Raw genomic sequence first — 20,024 nt, forward strand, 5'->3', positions numbered from 1 at the left:
TTGCATAGGTCAAATCTGGAATTTGGTATTCATTTTTCCATTTTATTACCTCTTCAAGAGTTTCATCCTTTGATTGTTTTTCAGATAAATTCAAAGGAAACAGTAGATCAGTCAGATCAATAAGGTTCTCGGCTGGATCTTGCATCAAAACAGCATTTATTTCAGGATTTATCGTTAAAACCTAAAAAAAGGTCTGTGATGTTCTTTGACGAAAAATGCATCTATATTTATTTACTTCATGCAAATCGGGTTGCTTATTTCCCATACAGATCTCTAATTTGCCAGGAAATTGATTTTATACTTCCCTTATACGAAGGAGATTATGAGCGACTGGTTATGAACTTCATTGTCAATTTGATGTTTCAGAATGTGCAGTTTTAACTTACATCTCATCATTTCATTATCCACGCTGTTGCTCTCTCTGTATTTGCGCGATATCTTTTATTTCTTATATTTGGCTTCCCGATCTGAGATGCATTGAGAGTGGCTCAAACTTGCAGTCTCCCAAGGAAAACATTTGCGTGATTTATGCAATTGTTAAATCTCAAGATTTGTTTAAGCAAACTACGTAGCCAACCGTTCAACATCTTTGAAAATATCGACGCAATCGCTTTTGATAGAAGTTTCCGTTTAAACCACAAAGTTGAACTTACTTATTTCAATATTGGCAGAAACATATTTTTTTTATTGATAGAGCATTATGACATAATTTGACCGTAGATTGGCCTTTCACAGCGTCTACAGATAGTCACCCATTTTGAGTCAGAGTATCCACCACTCACTCGATATTTCATTGCGGTAAAATCTAAATATCAGAACCTGTTTCGAGCTAGAGATGCTTTGTTCCAGTTTTGAACTCTCAACTTTTACTCGTGCTCTTTTGCTAACAACTTCTGCTTTGCGCTTCTTGCAATTGCAATCGCTGGCAGTTTCGTTGTCTCCGCTTCTGGGAGCGCGTAGCTAGGGATTTTCTGGCTTTCTGAGGCTTGTTGACCTCAATTTTAGCATTTCGACTTCAAGAGCTGAAATGTATTCATAGTCCAACAATTTAGCGAAGATTTATGTGAAGGCCCCGGGATCTCAGAGGACCAAATCAGTCCAATCAAGCAGATGCAAAAAACCCTTAAAACAAATCCATAAATGATCACACACAAAAATTACTCTATGCAATAAACAAGTCGACAAAACTCAAGCCACAATGGAGGGTTTTTATGAGAGCAATAACGCGCAAAACAGTTGCAGAAAATAATGATCACACGTATAGGATAGGCTAATAGGCGTTAACTATGCAGCAGCTAATACCACTGATCAATTGAATGTCTTCCTCCAGAATCTGAATCTCCAATAAATGGGGCTGACCAAAAAATACGGCCTCTACTAAGTTATAATCAACAAGAAAAGGCTGAAAAAAGCCTCAGCGATCCAATTAGAGACTATTTAATACGCTAAGTACTACAATTAAGTTAACTTTGAAAATTGATGCTCTGAAAATTCTGAGATTGTGTGTAAGAAAATGCAAGATAGATCAGAATGTAATTCCTGAAAAAAAAACTTTGTTTAATTGCCAGCCAAAACGTTAGCTGGTACGAAAACATAGATAAACGATGCAAAAAATTTCTCTCACTGTTACCTCTTAGAAAAAAGAACATCTCCAGTTTTTCACCGACAACAACAAAGCTGAATGTGTCAGGAGAATATGTTGTTACGATAACGGATTGAGGCAGCCAAGCAACATGGTTGACAAAACTAAGCCATTAATCTCTTTGAGAACATAAGAAATGCAACAAGATGAATACAGCGCTTCAAGTACGTAGAGGGATCTAGTCTATTTCCCCCAGTGTTTCTATGACCTACAATTACAAAAGTGTTACATAAAACGTTATTGTGCAAAAATATGGCATATGCCTCGGGGCGTACAAATTACATGCCCCGAGACATATGCAGAGACGGAACAGCAGATCTAAGCTGCAGAGACGGATCGAGGTTGGTTCTTTGTCTGCTATGATCAATCTCCTTGAGAAGCGTTGAATTCTCTTCGGTTTAAGCTTGGGGCCAGCATGCACCTGTGAAAGAGTATGGCAGTACATAGAGAACAAATGCTTAAACGGATGCAAGTTTTTTTGTCCCAAAGGGAGATCAATCTCAATGAAAACGTGTCTGTTTCTGCTTATATTGTATGCCGTATATCCAGTATATTAAATCAAATCATAGATCAAATCATAGTCTGCTATGATCAAATCATAGTTTGCTTTGATCATAGCAGACAAAGAACCAACCTCAGATCTAAGCTGCAGAGACGGAACAGCAGATCCAAGAAGCGTTTGCAAAAACTTAGGCTGCTACCACTCCCTCTGTTGACAGAAATTCATAAATTGGTACAATTGCGATTATTCGATCAACTACAATATGTCGAAATCAAAATTAATGGAAATGGCGAATACTCTACTCAGAGATATGGTTCACGGCAACAATTCTTGATACCAAAAATTCACCATGAATACGAGCTTGGAATTTTTGTTGGTACTGCCATAATTTACATGATCAGCCGTATCATCAACAAAGATTTCTCCAAGATAACGAAGAGAATATAGCTATAATATACTGGATATACGGCATACAATAAAAGCAGAAACAGACACGTTTTCATTGAGATTGATCTCCCTTTGGGACAAAAAAACTTGCATCCGTTTAATCATTTGTTCTCTATGTACTGCCATACTATTTTACAGGTGCATGCTGGCCCCAATCTTAAACCGAAGAGAATTCAACGCTTCTCAAGGAGATTGATCATAGCAGACAAAGAACCAACCTCGATCCTCAGCAGAAAAAGACACATTCAAAGCTGCTACCTCGCAAACCAGAACAGACCTCTCCGACAAAAAATACACTAACTAATTGCCGGTTTTAATGATCATTTAATGATTCAACGGAAATGCAAATTACCCTCAAAATAACTATAGATGATTAATAAACACAATCATTGCCAACTTTATCATCAATTCATCTTCGTCCCCAAAACTACTGTCTTCACAAATATCTGTTTTATCGAAAAATCAAATTACTAATCTATATTATGCTCTGTAAAAAAAAGTAGTTTTTATTCATCAAACCATTCATATTGTGTCCTCCTGCTCGAACCTCCCATTTAATCCCTTCTGTAGAGATTATACACTGCTTAAAACGTTCAAACCATCTCAGGTGGTGTCTGGCGTTAAATATGCGCCATTTGTGAGCACTTTAAGAGTAGAGCTCTCAGCTCTAGGCGGATAATGAGATAATTTCGCTGCTTAAGTTACGAAACGAGAGCAACTCTAAATTCCTTAAAAGCAAAAACTCTACGATATGGAGCAAATATAGCCAGACATCGCAAGCTTCTAAGGAAGCCTGTTGTCAAGTAGCTACTGGCCTAACCTTGAAAGCAAAACACAGCTAATGAAGAAGATCTACTAAACAAGTTATTCATTGAAAGCAAAATACAGGCATTGATATCACCAATGGCTTGAAAAATCAAGTCAACCACTTTGAATGATTCTAACGCAGAAACGGCAATGTACAGCACAATGGCTATGCCTCATCTCATTCTTGTCACAAAAAGAACAGAGGATGACGCCTCAATATACTAAAATAACCAACAGTGATTACAAGACCGTTAGATCATTGGATAAATAGGGACATAGAGTCCAAGTTCTCGATGAAAAAGCTAACCATAAAGTATAAGTAAAATTAAAACAAAAATTATTTGTTGATACATACAAAAAATTTGAAAACAAAGAAAAACAAACAAGAAAAATTTCCAACACAAATTGGACTCCTTCTGACATAGGACTCAGAGTTCTGACATACCATCGTGAGGCTTTAAAAACCAAACGCCCCCAATGGATAGAAGATCTGCCATGAAGACTCCGGCGAGTCATGGCCCTTACAGCCTTGATGTCATCGAATGGCAGAGGCTTCTGACATCCTTCAAGCATCCTTAGCCAATCTATGCAAAACCATAGCTAAACTAGCAACACGCACAGCTACTTCTAATTTGACTTCATTTCCTTCCGTATAATTCATGTCAACCGATAGCTCTTGAACGCCCCGATAAACGACCGATAGAAACCAGGAAATTCCAACGGCGAATTGTTGGAAGAACTTCGTGGCCATCAAACACTACGAATGGGTGAAAAGGGAAGAACTTAACTTCTCATTCATTCGTTGGGCTGTTTTTATTATTAGACTCGAAAGCGATCGGACTGATTGAGGCAGAAAAACTTTCAACAGTCTCAATCGTAGTTCAATCTGAGAAACATCGACCAATTATGCCCTCCACAACCGCTCCATATAAAATTAATAACCTGAACAACCCAATTTCTGCATTAAAAAAATCTCAGGAAGGTACAACACAAAGTCACCCACTCGCAATGTCTATGTAAAGTATTGTCATTATACCCTTAATTGAACTTCTCGCCTACTGCTTCACAACTCAGAAGCGAAATGGGGAAGAAGGTAACACTGTCTGCTTTCAATAACCCAAAAAAAACTAATTCGTTGAAAAAACATGGTCCTGCTCCCAGTTATCATCTGAACAAATGCCATGTTAATTGCAACTATCTTTTTGAACAGTACAGCAGATCTTCGTTCTGAACAGAATTTTGTAGAGACATCACTAAGACAGCAGAAATCTTCATTACAAGGCTGGATTTTCATGCTAATGTTTCACATCGAAATGTTAACAAACCGTTCACTTCATCGGTTCAATATTAAATGAATTTCTCAGCTAGCACAACACCTTAAATTGAAGACCTTTTGAAGGAATGAGAAATTGCCGATAAGTGAGGGTGGCCTAAACATCCTTACACCTGAGGCAGCTTCATCGAATACGAACGATCATTGCCACTCAAACATCCTTTATCCCTATCCATGCCCGAAGCCAAACTAAAGCAACCAGAAATTGTTTATTAATTAAAGGAGAAAGCTTGATATCAAACCGAGTAAATTGAATAAGAACGAGATTCGCTCAGTTGAGTTAGCTAAGGAAAAAAGATAATCAAGCTGGTTGAAGGGAGTTTCTTGATGGCATTTGCCCTTCGCTATGGTTGGGACCCAGTAAAAAGCCATCATTGATCGCATGCGATGAAAATTTCAGTGGCAATGACCTCCATTGTCCGAAAGTAAGATAAACCCATATAAGACATAAGGATATTTTGTGCGATTCTGTTTTGTGAGCTCTGTCATGATGAGATCTAATCTCAGCTTCAGCCGTTGCAAGGGGAAACTTGCATATAAATCAGCAAAAATTGATGATGATTCAAGATTAGACATCGAGGCCAAGGGCCTTTGGGTATCCAGGTTCAACAAAACATAACTTGGTCTATCTCGGTATCAAAAATTTACCCAGAAAGCAGTAGCAAAACCTACAAGTAACACTAATCTATTAAAGAACAAAAAAATGAACAACGAAAAATCGATGTTGAGGAAGCCACGTTTTGTCTTCATATGCACTGCTGGAGCTGGCCCATCAGCTTCAAGAGCGCTGAAACTGGCGTAGAATATCTCTACGCAAAAAGAGGATGACAACCCTGAAATAACATATCTAAGGACAAAAATCAGCTTCGCTCTCCCGAGGAGCCCCACCCTCTGCATTCGGGGCTCTAGAACACTTAGACGTTGCAAAAGTGTTGATGCCTCAATGGGAGGTATTGTTGAAGAAGGGAGGCTGTTAGTTTGACTCATTTGCTTTTGCCATTATTTGATTGTTTTCAGGAGCTGACTGTCTTTTGTTTTACATTTTTCTCAGTTGATGTTTGTGTAAAATTTTCATTTTATTGATAAATTTGAAAAATACGAGATGCTTTATGAAGACGTGCTGGGAGGGCTCAAGACCAACCAATATTGTGGAGGGTATTTTTGATTTACCTTTTTCATTATGAACATTGCTACGCAGTTGTTACGACTCTCAGGAACTCATTCAAATTATCGGACGTTAACATTTCATTACGACGGAAACTTATGTTTACCCAAATTATCATTACTGGAGTTATCATAGTTATCATTATCCGATAACTAAATAAAATTGCTTTGTAAATTCCTCAAAAATGTACAATTATTCAACTATTCAAAGGCTTCAGTAAAACCTGTAGAAAATGTATATAAAGCATGATAGAAGATAAATTAAGAATGCAGAATAGAATAAATACTTGGACAAAAATGACGGATAAGAGTTGATGGGCTTGTTGAAATTACTATCTGTATTCAGGAGACGGAAGAATCCACGACAACCATAAGGACCAATGACAGAAGAACAATTGAGACAAGAGTGTTCAGGAACGTAAGCATGATACGAGCGGTAGAACAAGAACAGCATAATTCCAAAGGCAGCACAATTGAGGAAAGAACTCTTAACAAAATTAGAAACAAGATGATAAAAATAACGAACCGTTAAGTCTCCTGTATTGTTGAAGTTAGTTAGGATGAAGTAAGAGTAAAAAGAAGATAAAATCCAAGCACATAAAGATGTAAGGAAGGCAACCCTTACCCAAACCTTCTTTTTTCTTTTGTAAGTTATATAAGTCTGAGCTAAACAGCTACAATTAGGGCAAACTAATGTGTATGACTTTCCAATCAGTGTGGTGTACACGACAACACATTTTGACAGGAAGGCATCTCGTTCGCATGGCCTTTCTCTGTCCATACAACCTGAAGTGACATATACAAAAGGACAACCTTTGATTTATGAGACTTCTTTTCCATCCCCCATCCCAGTATATCGGGTCATTTTTTGACAAAACATAGTAAAAAAACATCTAAAGTTTTTATTAAAATGTCACAGACGGAGACAGTAAGGAGCCATTCTCAAATTTTGATAACCATTAAAAACATACAACTGCAGAGTCCTACTAACAAAGGCTACATTTTTTAATTTCTTTTTCATGTCGATGAACTCAGAGTTCGAAAACGTTTGTAAAAAAGTTTTAAATTCACAATCCTTTTTTAAATCTTGATCAAATCTGTCAATTCAACAAGCAGCTCAGGAAGCCCATGTCATTTTAGCTAGATCAGCATGTAGCATTTACAGATTGAAGAATTGTGCATATTCTGGCGGCAAGTTCGCTTTTCCATGCATTAAAGCCTAAAAACAGCAATTGTCGAAAACTGTTACTCCCGTCCGTGACGGCCATTCCGGGTCTTTCGTTCAACCCAAATTCCAAACGCCGAAAAGAACATAAGAAACGCCTGAGACAAGCGTCACCTGAAAGACCGCAGTGATTTCGTGATTTGGCACGACACTTTAAACAACTCCATCACCCCCCCCCCCCCCCACAAACGAACAAAAGACAACAGGCCGTGTGATGTAGAGGAGTTGTTTGCCTTTTTACAACGTCATTTGGACTGAATCCAGGCGATAGTTTACTGTCAAAGGTACGGTGCAAAAAACATTTTAAAACAGCTGAAATCGGGAATTTCAGTGATACAGTCAACGAAGCATTTAATGCCAAGACGGAAGCAAAAGAACACCAACATCATCAGTAGATACTTCCAACTACATCAGGACCCCGAAATTGAGCTCAAATCACTGGGGTTAGTGTTAAAGCATCAATCTAATCTAAGGAAACTGCTGAAAAAGAGGGGGAAAAGGAAACTGCAAAAATCAGCGGGAGGCAAGGAAAAAGCGAATACTCACTGGTAAGTGATAGTATCCCTTGGTGTTTGCTCACCGGAGAACTTTCACAAACCTTCAGCTATGCTTAAACTGCCAAGATGTTGGTTGAGAAATTTTCTGAAAAAAAGAGACTGTTGGAAACCATACGTCGACTATGAAAACAATGTTTGTAAGTATGAAATTAGCAGATGAGAAACAAATTTTCTTAAAACTTACCTTTGCACAGATACAAATTGCTAAGGTCGGAAAGAAATTTCCACAGCAGCTCACACGCATCATAAATATGACCAAAAGCGAGCTGCTAGTCAAAAAGTTCTCTTTAAGATTTTAGTTAACCACCTATTGCTCTCCGTAACTTTTGTTTTGCGCAACCGGGTTCGCACCCATGTAGTTAGTTCTGAACAAAGACTGCAGGGAAAACTTGCCAAACTTTCGGAAAAGCAAGACAAGCCTTTGAGATCAATTAATGAGAAGACTGTAGTGGTTCTGGATAATACCATTTTGCTAGGATTCATCAGAGACTTGCTCGCTTTTGGTCAAATGCATCTAATAAGAAATTTTGGATATGAGGAAAAAAGGTAAGATACCGATTAAGGTATACGAAGCTTTAAGGTCCATTGGATCACATCCGGCAAGTTTGAATGGATTAGCTAAAAGTACACAAAGAGAAACCCCACTTAGACTTGTTCTCTCTATCCTGGGAAGTTGTTACCATAAACTTAACAATTTTCTAACACCCTTTTTGCAAAAAGTTGAAAGAGCAACTATAGAAACTAAAACCAATGACGCACGAAAGACTCTGGAGCAAACAAAACTTGAAAGAGAGGAACAATTCTTATCATTAGGTGTAAAAAAATTTATACAAAAACGTTCCCGTAAAGGAAGCCATTAAGGTTGCCCTGCGGTTGCTTTATGCTAGGGACGATAAACCAGACACACCTAGAACAACAATGAAACTTCTAATCGAATTAGCCGTAACAAACGTCCATTTCAAGTGCAATAAAATTTGGTACTGTCAGAACGACGGGTTGGCAATGGGTGCGTCCTTGGCAGGGATTTTGGCTAACATTTGAATGAAATTATGGAAGCCACAATTGAGATTACAGACACCTAAATGTAAAACCAACACACAATTTAGCACTTGTCACAATTGCGAACACCGTGTGACAGCACGTTTCAGGGTTGTTGAGTGTGAAATTTGCAATAGATGCATCCAAGCAAGATATCAGCAACTCAGTAACACAGAATACGATAGCTTGAAAAACCAGTTTTGGATGTGCTCATTCTGCCGTGAAAAAGAAAAGACTGATTTTAACCATTCGTCCGCAATATAAGTTTTTCTAAGATACGTCATTGATATTGAAAAAACAGTTAGAAGCGACACAAAACAACTGTTAGATGCATAATACAGGGAACAATACACCGCCTGTTCCGAGCCACCTGCTATTGGGAAGCGTTTCTTGAAGCATTGACAAAAAATGAAGAAATTTGGGAAGGTAATCAATATCCTAGGCATTGGGTAGGGAATATTGTCAAGGACACAATGAGCCATCTGCGAATGAAAGAACAGAGAAAAGGATATAAACCGGGGGTGAAGCCGTAAAACAACAGAAAAATTCTGAGAAACAACATTTTGTATTACAGTACAGAGGCAACGTCTCTAATGGATTCGTAAAGAAGCAGAACAAAATTCATTCCTGTACAGACAATTTTCACCATTGCGGAACTTAAGAGCTGCTTACCTAGCCTAATGTCTAGCTTTGATAAAGACCTCAAATCCCACTTGGTTTATCGATTCACATGTAATGGATGCAAATCCATCTATGTAGGGCGGACACGCCGACATATTACCACAAGGGTTGAAGAGCACGCCAAAGCAGACTTACCGATGGGAATGCATGTAATTGAGTGTAACGGTGATAAAAAAGCTTTCCAGTGGAAGATATTAGACCAGTAGGGCAACCAATCTAAGTTAATGAAACCAGGTGCCCTCTATAAAAAAACACTGAAACCAGCCGTCAACACGCGCGACGAATACCGAACACGAGAACCGACACTGAAAGCTTAGTTTGGAGATGAAAATCCAACCTGAAAGAAAGACACGTTATGAAACGAAAATTTCAACTTTACAATTGAACAAATCCAAAGTAAATTTAAGTAAGTAATTTATGTAGGTTTTTTAATAAAAAATGTCGATATGCATCTGCTATATCAAATCAAAAATATATATCAATTCAGATGTAAAATTTTGTAGATACGATGTCGATATGTAAAAACTCATTTTAAATTTCCTTGAATAAGTAATTTTAGTGATTTACATTTTATTTTCTGTTTTTTCATTTCAGCATTTTGTATTGTTTATAACCTGGCATTGAACACAGAGTTCGAAAACGGTCAATGATAGGGCCAGTCCAGTCAACGATAGGGCCGGTCGTCATACGGCTCGGGCACATGAGTAATGAGTTCGACTAGTAAGGCAGCTACTTAAGAAATTTGTTTTAACAATATTTCATACAATACGGGAAGATAATCTACATAGTGTCTCAGCTAAAATTTTGAAAGTCATCTCTGGGTTTCAAAGTCGTGAGGCAACTACTGACTAGTAAGGCAGCTACTTAAGAAATTTGTTTTTAACAATATTTCATACAATACGGGAAGATAATCTACATAGTGCCTCAGCTAAAATTTTGTAAGTGATCTCTGGGTTTCAAAGTCGTGAGGCAGCTACTGACTAGTAAGGCAGCTACTTAAGAAATTTGTTTTTAACAATATTTCATACAATACGGGAAGATAATCTACATAGTGCCTCAGCTAAAATTTTGAAAGTGATCTCTGGGTTTCAAAGTCGTGAAAAGTAAGAGTAAAAGGAATTGTCAATGAAAAGTTAAATTGATTTGAGAAAAAACGAACTTTATTGTTTAATTGTTGTGATAAACTTAATAAATAATTTCGAATTCTGCAACGACTAATGATGAAAAAACCAACAATGACAAAACCCAATCAATTTTAGTCCTTGGAGGCAAAGCTTACTAACCATCGATACACCAATTAATGTGTGCGAGTAGTGAAGGTTTCAAGATGCTCACTGGCACACTAACGGAATTGTGTGCCTCCTCAACGATACAGTCTCCCATCTCAAGGAAGCTAAGTGAATTCTAATATCTTGAATTCTATCGATGACAATTTTATTAAGCTAACAACTAAAAAAATTCTTGATTTTCCAAACCAACACCTAAAATCAATTATTGAGAAACTCGACACTGCTAATTTTGTGCAACCAAGACTTTTGCCTCCAAAGACTGAGGACAAAAATAATCATCAGTTGCGCCTAAAGTTTAGTGGTGTTTCGGAACGCAAATTGAAATTGAAACCTGAGCGTGATTTGGATGACAAAAATGCGGTGAACAGCATTACTGCTGACCTCGGGTCAGATGAGGCCTCTACGGACTGTTTCAGTTCTGATCGACCTGCAAAAACTGGTGACAATCCTCAGATTTTTTGCCTTTACAATAACCGTGCACTTTATACTGATACAATTTTTGGTTGGGTGTTCACTAAAGCACTTTATTTCTCGGGTGTGAGGTAGCTACCTAAGTTAAGAATTAGAATTGTTGAACAAAAGTTAAGTTCAAAAGTTAGCGAGTTAAATTTACAGAGTTAAAGGTTTGGAGATTAAATTAATGAGAACTGTTGTTAAAGAGTTGAATAGGATCTGTTTGTTGCTTGGAGAAAGGCAGCTGATTAAATGAGATAAGATTTCAATCATGGTGGTCGGCTTTGTTCATATGAATCGTTAATTTATCTTGGTTTTGTTTTTACCATTTTCTCCAATCGGTTTGGGGTTTTCTCATGATTGATCTTACCCGCATGGGTCCCTGTTAGTTATACTAACAGATAACAGATTTACATGCTTGACGATTCCCCTCAGGAGTAAAAATCGTTGACGCATCCCCTCAAAGTCTAAATCAGTGATGTTTCCGTCATAAATTATGATGCTTTTGCTTTATCATTTAAAATCCATATTACTCTTGGTTACATCTGTTTCTAATGCTTAATTTTATTTGCAAAAATTTTGAATGTTGTTTGCCTTTTGTTATTTACAAGCATGTCATTTACTTTCTGTTCTTAGTATTACTACACCGCCTCTCTCTAAAAAGATGTTCCACTCACTCAGAAGTTTCTTTATGGGTCCATGTTTGAGTTCAAATATTCTTCTCCAGCTTCTCCTTATTTGAGTTAAAATATTCTTCTTATCTATTCAATTTTTATCATAAATACTCCGGGTTTCCTCCTCCTGCATAAAATTTTTCGCCTGCAAAATAATCTTGAAGTGGTCCTCACGGCCGCCCTTGTCCGGATGACAGAGCAAAGACAACGTTTTGCAGTGTATCAAATTTGTGGTGGTTTTTGCCCGTGCTGCAGAAACAGCAGATCGTATAGATTGGGTGGTCGTCTCAAAAGACTTTGCGCATTTATAGCCTCCAACCTCACCTGAATGACCTTTCTTGAATCTGGATGACCAGGTAACACCACTTTGTGTATCGGCCATGGTTTTTGGCAGACGGATTCCTCTAAAAAGTAAAACGTTGGAATTAATTGGGTTTTTCGTTGAGGTATGTTGCATCGTCATATGCAACACACCTCATACGGATGATAAGAAGTTTTATTGCTTGGAGAAACGCAGCTGCTTTAATGAGATGAGATTTTAATTATGGTGGTTGGTTGGGTTCATATCAAGGGTTAATTTATCTTGGGTTATAAATACTATTTACTTCAATTGGTTTTGGATTTTCTCATTATTATTCTTACCAGCATGGGTCCATGTTAGTTAAACTAACAGTTATCAGGTTAACTTGCTTGACGAATCCCGTCAAGAACAAACAGTCCTCAACGAATCCCGTCAAGGTCTAAATTCGTGATGTTTCCCATCATAGTTTTTGATACTTTTGGCCCAGTTTACTTTGAAAAACCGGTTCACCCTTGGTTACATCTGTTTCTAATGTTTTTTTTATTTGTGAAAATTTTGAGTGGTGTTTGCAATTTATAATTTACAGGCATGTCATACTTTCTGTTCTTAGGGTCACTAAACCTGAATCTAGTAATCTTCAAAAATATTTGAGAGCGACGAAAGTGTTTATTTAAGTCCATTGAAGTTTGTTACAGCCAGAACAAAAATGCTTTTTTAATGGCAGATTTCTCACCAAGTGAGCGTATAGTAGAGCAGAAAACAGCAGAGCAGAAAATATTGAAAAAGAGAAGAGAGCTGCTTACCAATGGAATTGAAAAGTCTTTCATCAAAACTCGACAGCTGAAATTTTTTGTTGATGGCCAGGAACAAACTGAACAATAGCTGACTGCACTAAAAATTGAAGTCCAAAACTGCCGAGGTCTGATCAGTTTTCAGAAAAAAACTCAGTTTAACCAGCCTGGTATCACAAAGCCTTACAGATATCCTGTGTCTTACTGAAACATGGCTTCACTATTGACATGGTTCTTCCGAATATATTACTAAGCGACAAATATAATAGAACTTCAAGAGCTGATCGTTCAAATTGCCTGCACAGTGGAACTTGTGTTCTTTCTAAAACACCAATATATTTTACGCAAGTTAGAACTAACGAGGACCACATCTGCTTCGCGTCTTTGTCCCTGAGCCTTCCTCTTCTTGTTGTTTGTGTTTATCGCCCTCCACGTGGCAGGAAATATCGCGAACAAAATTTAAGTTGTTTTAAATTCAATTAAAAACTTGATCGATAACTTTGAACTTTAATTACGGTTGATTTTAATGAAGCTCATATTGACAAGGTTAAATTTATTTGCGGATCCTGAAATCACTAAATTCCTAAATTATTTGATTAGCTGTAATTTCAAACAATCAGTTGACAAACCCATTCGTATTGAAGGAAGCAATCCGGACCTACCTTTCAGTAATTTGGATGCGCTGCGCTGTTAGCGTCATCTCTCTAAATTTGTTTTCTCCAATGATCATAAACTTTTGTGTTTCTCGATGCTGAGACTGAATCGCAAATTGAAGAGAGGCATTTCCTACCATCGCTCAGTTTTTGGCTACTGAGTTCATAGAGTCTAGTCTTTTTGCTGTTAAAAGCAAAATTGAGTCCCCATACTACAGTGGTTTCAGGCTTTCTACGCTAACTCCTCTTTATTCTCAGATGAAAAAGAAGTGCATGTTTTACCCATGTTCTTTAGCTCATATACTATGCATTGTTTTAAAAAGAGAGATGCTTATTCCAGTACTGCCTTCATCTATGCTGGAAGATCTTATAAAACCATGTGACGACACCATCGAACTTGATACAACCAAGTTCCTTGAAGAATTTTTTGTCTATGTACTCTAGTATTCAACACCCTTTTAAACGTTTGAGGACACTTAAATTAACTGCTTCGTTCCCAGCTTTTACGTTGGTTGGTAACAACAAGTTAGTAAATCATTGCAAGGAAGCAGAGGCCTCTAACGTATTCTTCTTTTTGGTTTTCACAAAATAGGATCAAGTTTTCAATGATTTTCGGATAGAGCTCTTAACTTGATCAGATTTGAAATCTACAATATAGAAAGTGTTTTGTCACAAGCGAGCCTTGATTTTGGGCCCGCCAATGTTCCAGCATTTTTTCTTAGCACAGTTTCTAAGAAAATTGCTTTTTTAGTATTTAAATTTTTAACTCCATCAAGGCCAACTGAACCTTTACAGTCCATTCAAAAACTGTGTTGATCACCCCAATACAGAACAAAGACGACAAAGTTTATCTATTATCCTATAGATCAATCAGTAAACTCTCAATTTTCACTGGCCTTCGAGAGAATAATCTACTCAAAACTTTACCCGATTGTGAGACATAAACGTTCTAATTCACAGTTTGGTTAACTGAAACATAAGTCGCTGGTGTTACAGCTTCTTCTTTTTGTGCACAACTTATATGACAAATTCGACTCTGGTAACTACTTCTATATTTTTATTTTTACAGTTTAGTAAAGCTTTCGATCGTGTCCCCCACAGCCTTCTCCTGGAGAAATTAGATTTGTTTGGTGTCGGCGGTGACTTTCTAAAGCTCATCTCATCGTACTTCACTGGTCGCTTCCAAGTAGGTAGCAATGACAGTTGCCTGTCTACCTCCTTACCACTAACTAGTGGAGTCCCACAAGGGTTAAAAAAAGCCCCTTGTTATTTGTGTTTTTTAATGAATTACCTGATGTCGTGAAAGTTGGCCAGTTATTTTTATACGCCGACGACAGTAAAATTGTTTATCGCACAGCTGCTGCTCTTGGATCAGGTCTTACAAATTGCCTAAAATCGAGTAAAAAAAGTTGCGTGTGTTTTATTGAATCCAAAGTACCACTAATGGTCATTACCAGATCTGTTGCTGTTACTCAAATTACTTGTGGAAACAGTACCATTGTTGCTTCAGATACTCTAAGCGACCTGGGTGTTACCATTAATGCCAATTTGAAATGGGATAGACATTTCCTGAATAAAATCAGCAAAGCATATTTTACTTTTCTATTTTGTAAAAAAAATCTTCCGAAAACTTTCCCGAAGACCACAAAAATACAACTGTACAATTGTTGTGTTTTATCAGCAACACTGCACGCCTCTGAAATATGGCATCCGTCTGAAGCTTCACTCTCTAAACTACAGTTCTTTCGAAGCAGAGCAACTAAATGGTTATCTCTTAAAGCTTCCTTTGTCGAGAAATTAAGTGTATCTAAATTTCTTCTACTTCTAGAAAGGGAAGACATTTTTTTTCTGAAGAAACTGATAACTGGTGGATTTGATTTTACTTTTGAGCTTGTTTCAGTTGATGACCCGAAAGATGACTACTTTTCCTTGAGAACAACAGTTAAAAGTCCCTAAGACCGCGTGTAAACTGCCTGACTCTGATTTCTTCGAGAGAGCAGAATAATGTAAAAATTTCTTGCAACGGTTCACTGAACTCAACTTTAAATGCCCTAAAACGTTTACGAAGAAGTTGAAGAAACGGTTCATCGTGTATTTGGAATTGAAATATTTTCCAAACTTTTAAAATTTTTGTCATGTTTAATGTAATCTTTTCATTATTTTAGTCCATATTTTTGTATTTGAGCTTTCAATGGAATTAATAAAGACTTTTTATACTACTAATACTACTATTGTGTTCATCGTCAGATTTAACAATCGAAAAAAATTAGTTACAATTTATATAAACTTGTCTTGGACTCTGCCTATTGAATCCTAAGAGATGATTTAAAATAACAACAAAATTTCTACATCATTTTATTTAAATTTTTACACCAAAATTATTTGAATCTTTATTCCGGTTTTTTTTTGAAATTCCCGGGCATATTTTTCTTCTATTCAAGTAAAAGATTTTTTACTTTCATTCCTATCTGTTATAAATCCTTTACTTTTTTCTGGTTGACAAAATTTAGATTTTACTTGTACAAGAAAACTTCAAAAATTTCAAAAGTAAATTTGAAAAGTAAATAATTTTGCATTTGAACAAACTTTCAATGTCAATTCCCTCTCCGGTACTCACCCCGTTTTTTGCAATTTAAGCTTTTGATAAAGATCACTTTTATTTTCATTAGCTTTTTAACCGCACGACAAAAAATCGGAATTCTCTCATTCAATTTTACGTGCGATACGACGATATTAAACAGGACGTTGTCTCACAAAAAAATTTTTTAAGGCTCCAAAACTCTACTGGCGGTATGTTGGCTGGTTTGGCCGAAATAGATGGAACTACCTTTACATGTAATTTTATACACAACGTGCAATTTCAGAATTATAAAAAAAGATAATTTTAGGTTAGTCAAGCAAGTTCCTTTTTTTGGTTGTGATAACGATTTGAATATCACACAATTTTGCAGTGTAATTGAAAATCGTGAGCGATTTTTCCTCTTATTTGAACAAAAACATCGGTTTAAGCCCATTTTTATTGAGAATTTTAATTGTTTTGAGATGATGTTCATTTAGGGGGATGTTTGCTGTAATTTGTTCCTTCGCGACTATTTTATCCAACGTTTCATTACCAATAGTGGAAGACCACTCAGTTGGATAGTTCAGATCTCCTGATTTCTCTTAGGCGCTATATCATCAGAGTGCCAGTCATTGGTTGCATGGAAAGGCCTATGTACAGTCCCTTAAAGCAAATTTTTCAATGTTGTGACGGTGCACAGCTACGGGAGTTTGAGATTATATCGGTATCAGTCAATTTCTGATACCAATGACAGCTAATTTTGCTTTCTTGGTTCATGTTTGTGCTGCGAACTAGTAGCGCCAGTTCTCCATTACCGTTAGGTGTCTCAAGAGTGATATGTGTGTTTTGTGAACAGAATCTGCATACTCAAGGTAGTCTAGAGGGTTCATTCTTGACAGTGCACACTATTTCATCCATATACCTCTTGAATAAATTTCATTCCTGTTTGTCCTCTGTTGTAGTTTTATCTGCACAATACGAACAGATCCATACAATCTCCCGCATGTTCTTTTACTCCGTGTCAGTGATATCTTCGTATTTTCCATGAAACCAACTTGTGCATGATTCGCACTTGACTCCTTTCCCTTGGAAAATAACGCGTCGATTACAATTATTGTACATTCCCTTCATGTCAGGAGCTCAAAAAAAATTAAGGTCAGCTATGAAGAGCCTTTTGAGACCAGCCGTAGCATATTTTCACTTTAAGTGTAAAAAAATACATTCAATTGGACGGTTTAGCCATGGGCGCTTCGCTGACGTTAATTTTGGACCGATTTGTTGATGAGGTCTTTTGAAAAATTATTGCAGAGAAGATGAGGGAAGGGAGAACAAAACTCCTGACAAGAAGGGAATGGGCATTCACTGTTATGGAAGCTTTACTTTCCGAGGGAAAAGAGTCGAGTGCGAATCATCCAAAAATTGGTTTCATGCAAAATACCAAAACATCACCGACACGGATTTTAAAATTATTAAGGAAACTGCATGGATCTGTTCGTATTGCATAGAAAAACATTCAACTGTGGACACACAAGAATTAAAACTATTCAAGTGCTATGTGGATGACATAGTGTGCCTAATCTTTTAGACTACCTTGAGTATGCAAATTCTAATCACACAAACGCACAATTCATTCTTGACACACCCAACGGCAATGGAGATCTGGCGTTCCTAGATCGGAACATAAACAAAAACGACAAAAGAAAAAATAGCTGTCATTGGAATAAAAAATTGACTGTTACAGGTATCATCTTAAATTTCCGTAGCTGTGCTCTGTTACAAAATCAGAAAAAAAGAGATTCAACTGACTGTACATGGGATTTTCACAGGATTTGTTAACAAAATTAGGAGATCTGGGCTGAAAATCAATGTCCAGCTGAGTGGTCTTCCAGTATTGTTAGAAAGACGTCAGATGAAATAGTTGCGAAGGAAAATGGTACAACAAACCATCCATAAAAGGCAACATACTCAAACAGTTTTCACAACAAGAAAATTAAGAACTTGGTTGCCCACCGTGAAGTCATCTTTCAACTGTGGTATTCAAAGTTATATGTAATGGATGCAGTTCCATCTATGTCGGCCATATCAGCCAATATGTCGCCACTAGAATTTCAGAGCATCAAAAAAGATCCCCTGTGAGACAAAGCTTCGTTACGTATCACCGTACCGCACGTAAAGTTGAATGGGAGGTTTTAGATGCATGTCGTGGGGTTGATCAATAAAAGCCGCCCTACTAACCGTGCTACTGCACCGGTCAACTCAAGACAGAATTATAAATAGGTACAAATAGAAAACCGTGTCGAAGGTTGTTTTGTCCTTGATTTCGCAACACACATGTTTGATCGCCAAGAAGATTTTCTGTTTAAGAAATGCGCCGGCTCTTAGTTCTTTGCTTAACTCGCAAAGCTTTTTGCGAAGATCCCCTTGATCTTTTCCGTCCCCACTTGATTAGTAGGCGCAATTTTTGCATCCGATAAGCACGTGTCATCATATTTTACATAATGATTTACTATGTAGTGGCAAGTGCTCTGTAACTGGGGGCACATACCGTGTTTGGGGGGGGGGGCAAACCGATAAGATTTTAATTTTAAAAACAGATTCGGTGAGGACTTGGTAGCTCCTGGCACCTCAAAAGCTATAAGCTGCAACAAAAAGCCTTTCTCTGCACGCTCTTTATCTTTTATTAGAGTTTTGGTCTGCGCAGCTGATATTCCCAGGTTCGCCACCGACCAACTCTCAAAGCGAACAGGAGCAAGCAAGTCCACTACTGTAACATCCCACAAAAAGCTGCTAGCCTGTCTTCCATGGTACGATTGTAAGACTCTCTGGTCTCTTGTTGTATGTTCTGTAGCGATGAACTGATTCTAGCACTGAGAGTATACGAACTGAAGTCAAGGTTTGCTTAATCAAATAATTAAGGTTAAATGGCATGAGATGCGTGCCAATTGTCTTGCTCGACCGTTCTACCACATACACATTTTCAAAGTTCACTGACCCTCGTTCACAAGCTCAACCCTATTGAATATCTTAATTGTGGATCCGAAAGTTTCGAACCATTAGGAAGCAGATTTGAATTTGGGTGAAACAAGATTCGACCAAACTGTTAATCAAGCATATTCTGGGGATTCACTTCAAGCTCTAATAATACACACTGGTTATACCACAAATAATGAAATCACTTCCCCAATTGTTACAACAATTAGGTTATGTGAAGTTTAGTTACGTGACTCCGATGACGTCATTGAGACAATATGGCATTATTGGAGAACCGGGAAGCAGTTTCGAAGTGACTTTAGCATAGTGACAAACCTTTTGAAACAGAGGCATTGCAACTTCAGGCGAAAATATTTTGCTAGCAAAAAAGACTACAATTTTGATTGGGAAAAAAATATAAAATTCAGGATCAACACCCACCATCCAACAATAGTTACTCTCACATAGTGTAATTTCAATGTCATGCAAGCACGCAATCTAGCATTTTGGAGGTTTTGTTATGGGTGATTTGCGGGAACCAAATAGATCCTACTTCTTGCTTCAAAAAAGGAAAACCATGTTTGCAGAGAATCAGTCCTCTAAATAGCATTTCATCCGATTATCTTTGTTTCCTTTTTTTTCAATTAAAAAAATTTTTTTTTCTAATAAAGAATGGCCGACGAGTATTCAACACTGAAAAACAACTTGTGAAACGGCTCCTGGAATCTATAGAACTTCGATTTAGGGGCTCTATTTAACAACTTTACATTCAATTTCAAAAGAAAAGCCCGTTTTGGTATTTGATGTTTGAGTACTTTAAGATCTGGCACTATAAGTGACCAAATAGCATTCAAAAATCCGGCACTGTATAAGCGAACACAAAACATTCTAAAATAAGACACCGTTCAAAGATTGCACATACGTGTTTAAAGCAATT

General features: G+C 37.3%; 1 protein-coding gene across 3 annotated transcripts in view; it reads right to left on the reverse strand.

Annotated features, from left to right (window-relative positions):
* Nucleotides 1-20,024, reverse strand: part of LOC142345782 (ADP-ribosylation factor-related protein 1-like) — a 247,986-nt gene that overhangs the window by 10,274 nt on the left and 217,688 nt on the right. Inside the window, exon 1 of one of the 3 annotated variants that reach the window (XM_075398126.1) lies at nt 6,422-6,684. The exons of the other annotated variants lie outside the window; for them this stretch is intronic. Coding sequence (XP_075254241.1) covers nt 6,422-6,676 — 255 coding nt within the window. The 5' untranslated portion in view covers nt 6,677-6,684. Of the gene's footprint in view, nt 1-6,421; nt 6,685-20,024 lie in introns of those variants that run through there. 3 annotated transcript variants of the gene reach the window in all.

Source organism: Convolutriloba macropyga, chromosome 9 (assembly GCF_964194025.1).
Source record: "Convolutriloba macropyga chromosome 9, txConMacr16.3, whole genome shotgun sequence".
Lineage (NCBI taxonomy): Eukaryota > Metazoa > Xenacoelomorpha > Acoela > Convolutidae > Convolutriloba > Convolutriloba macropyga.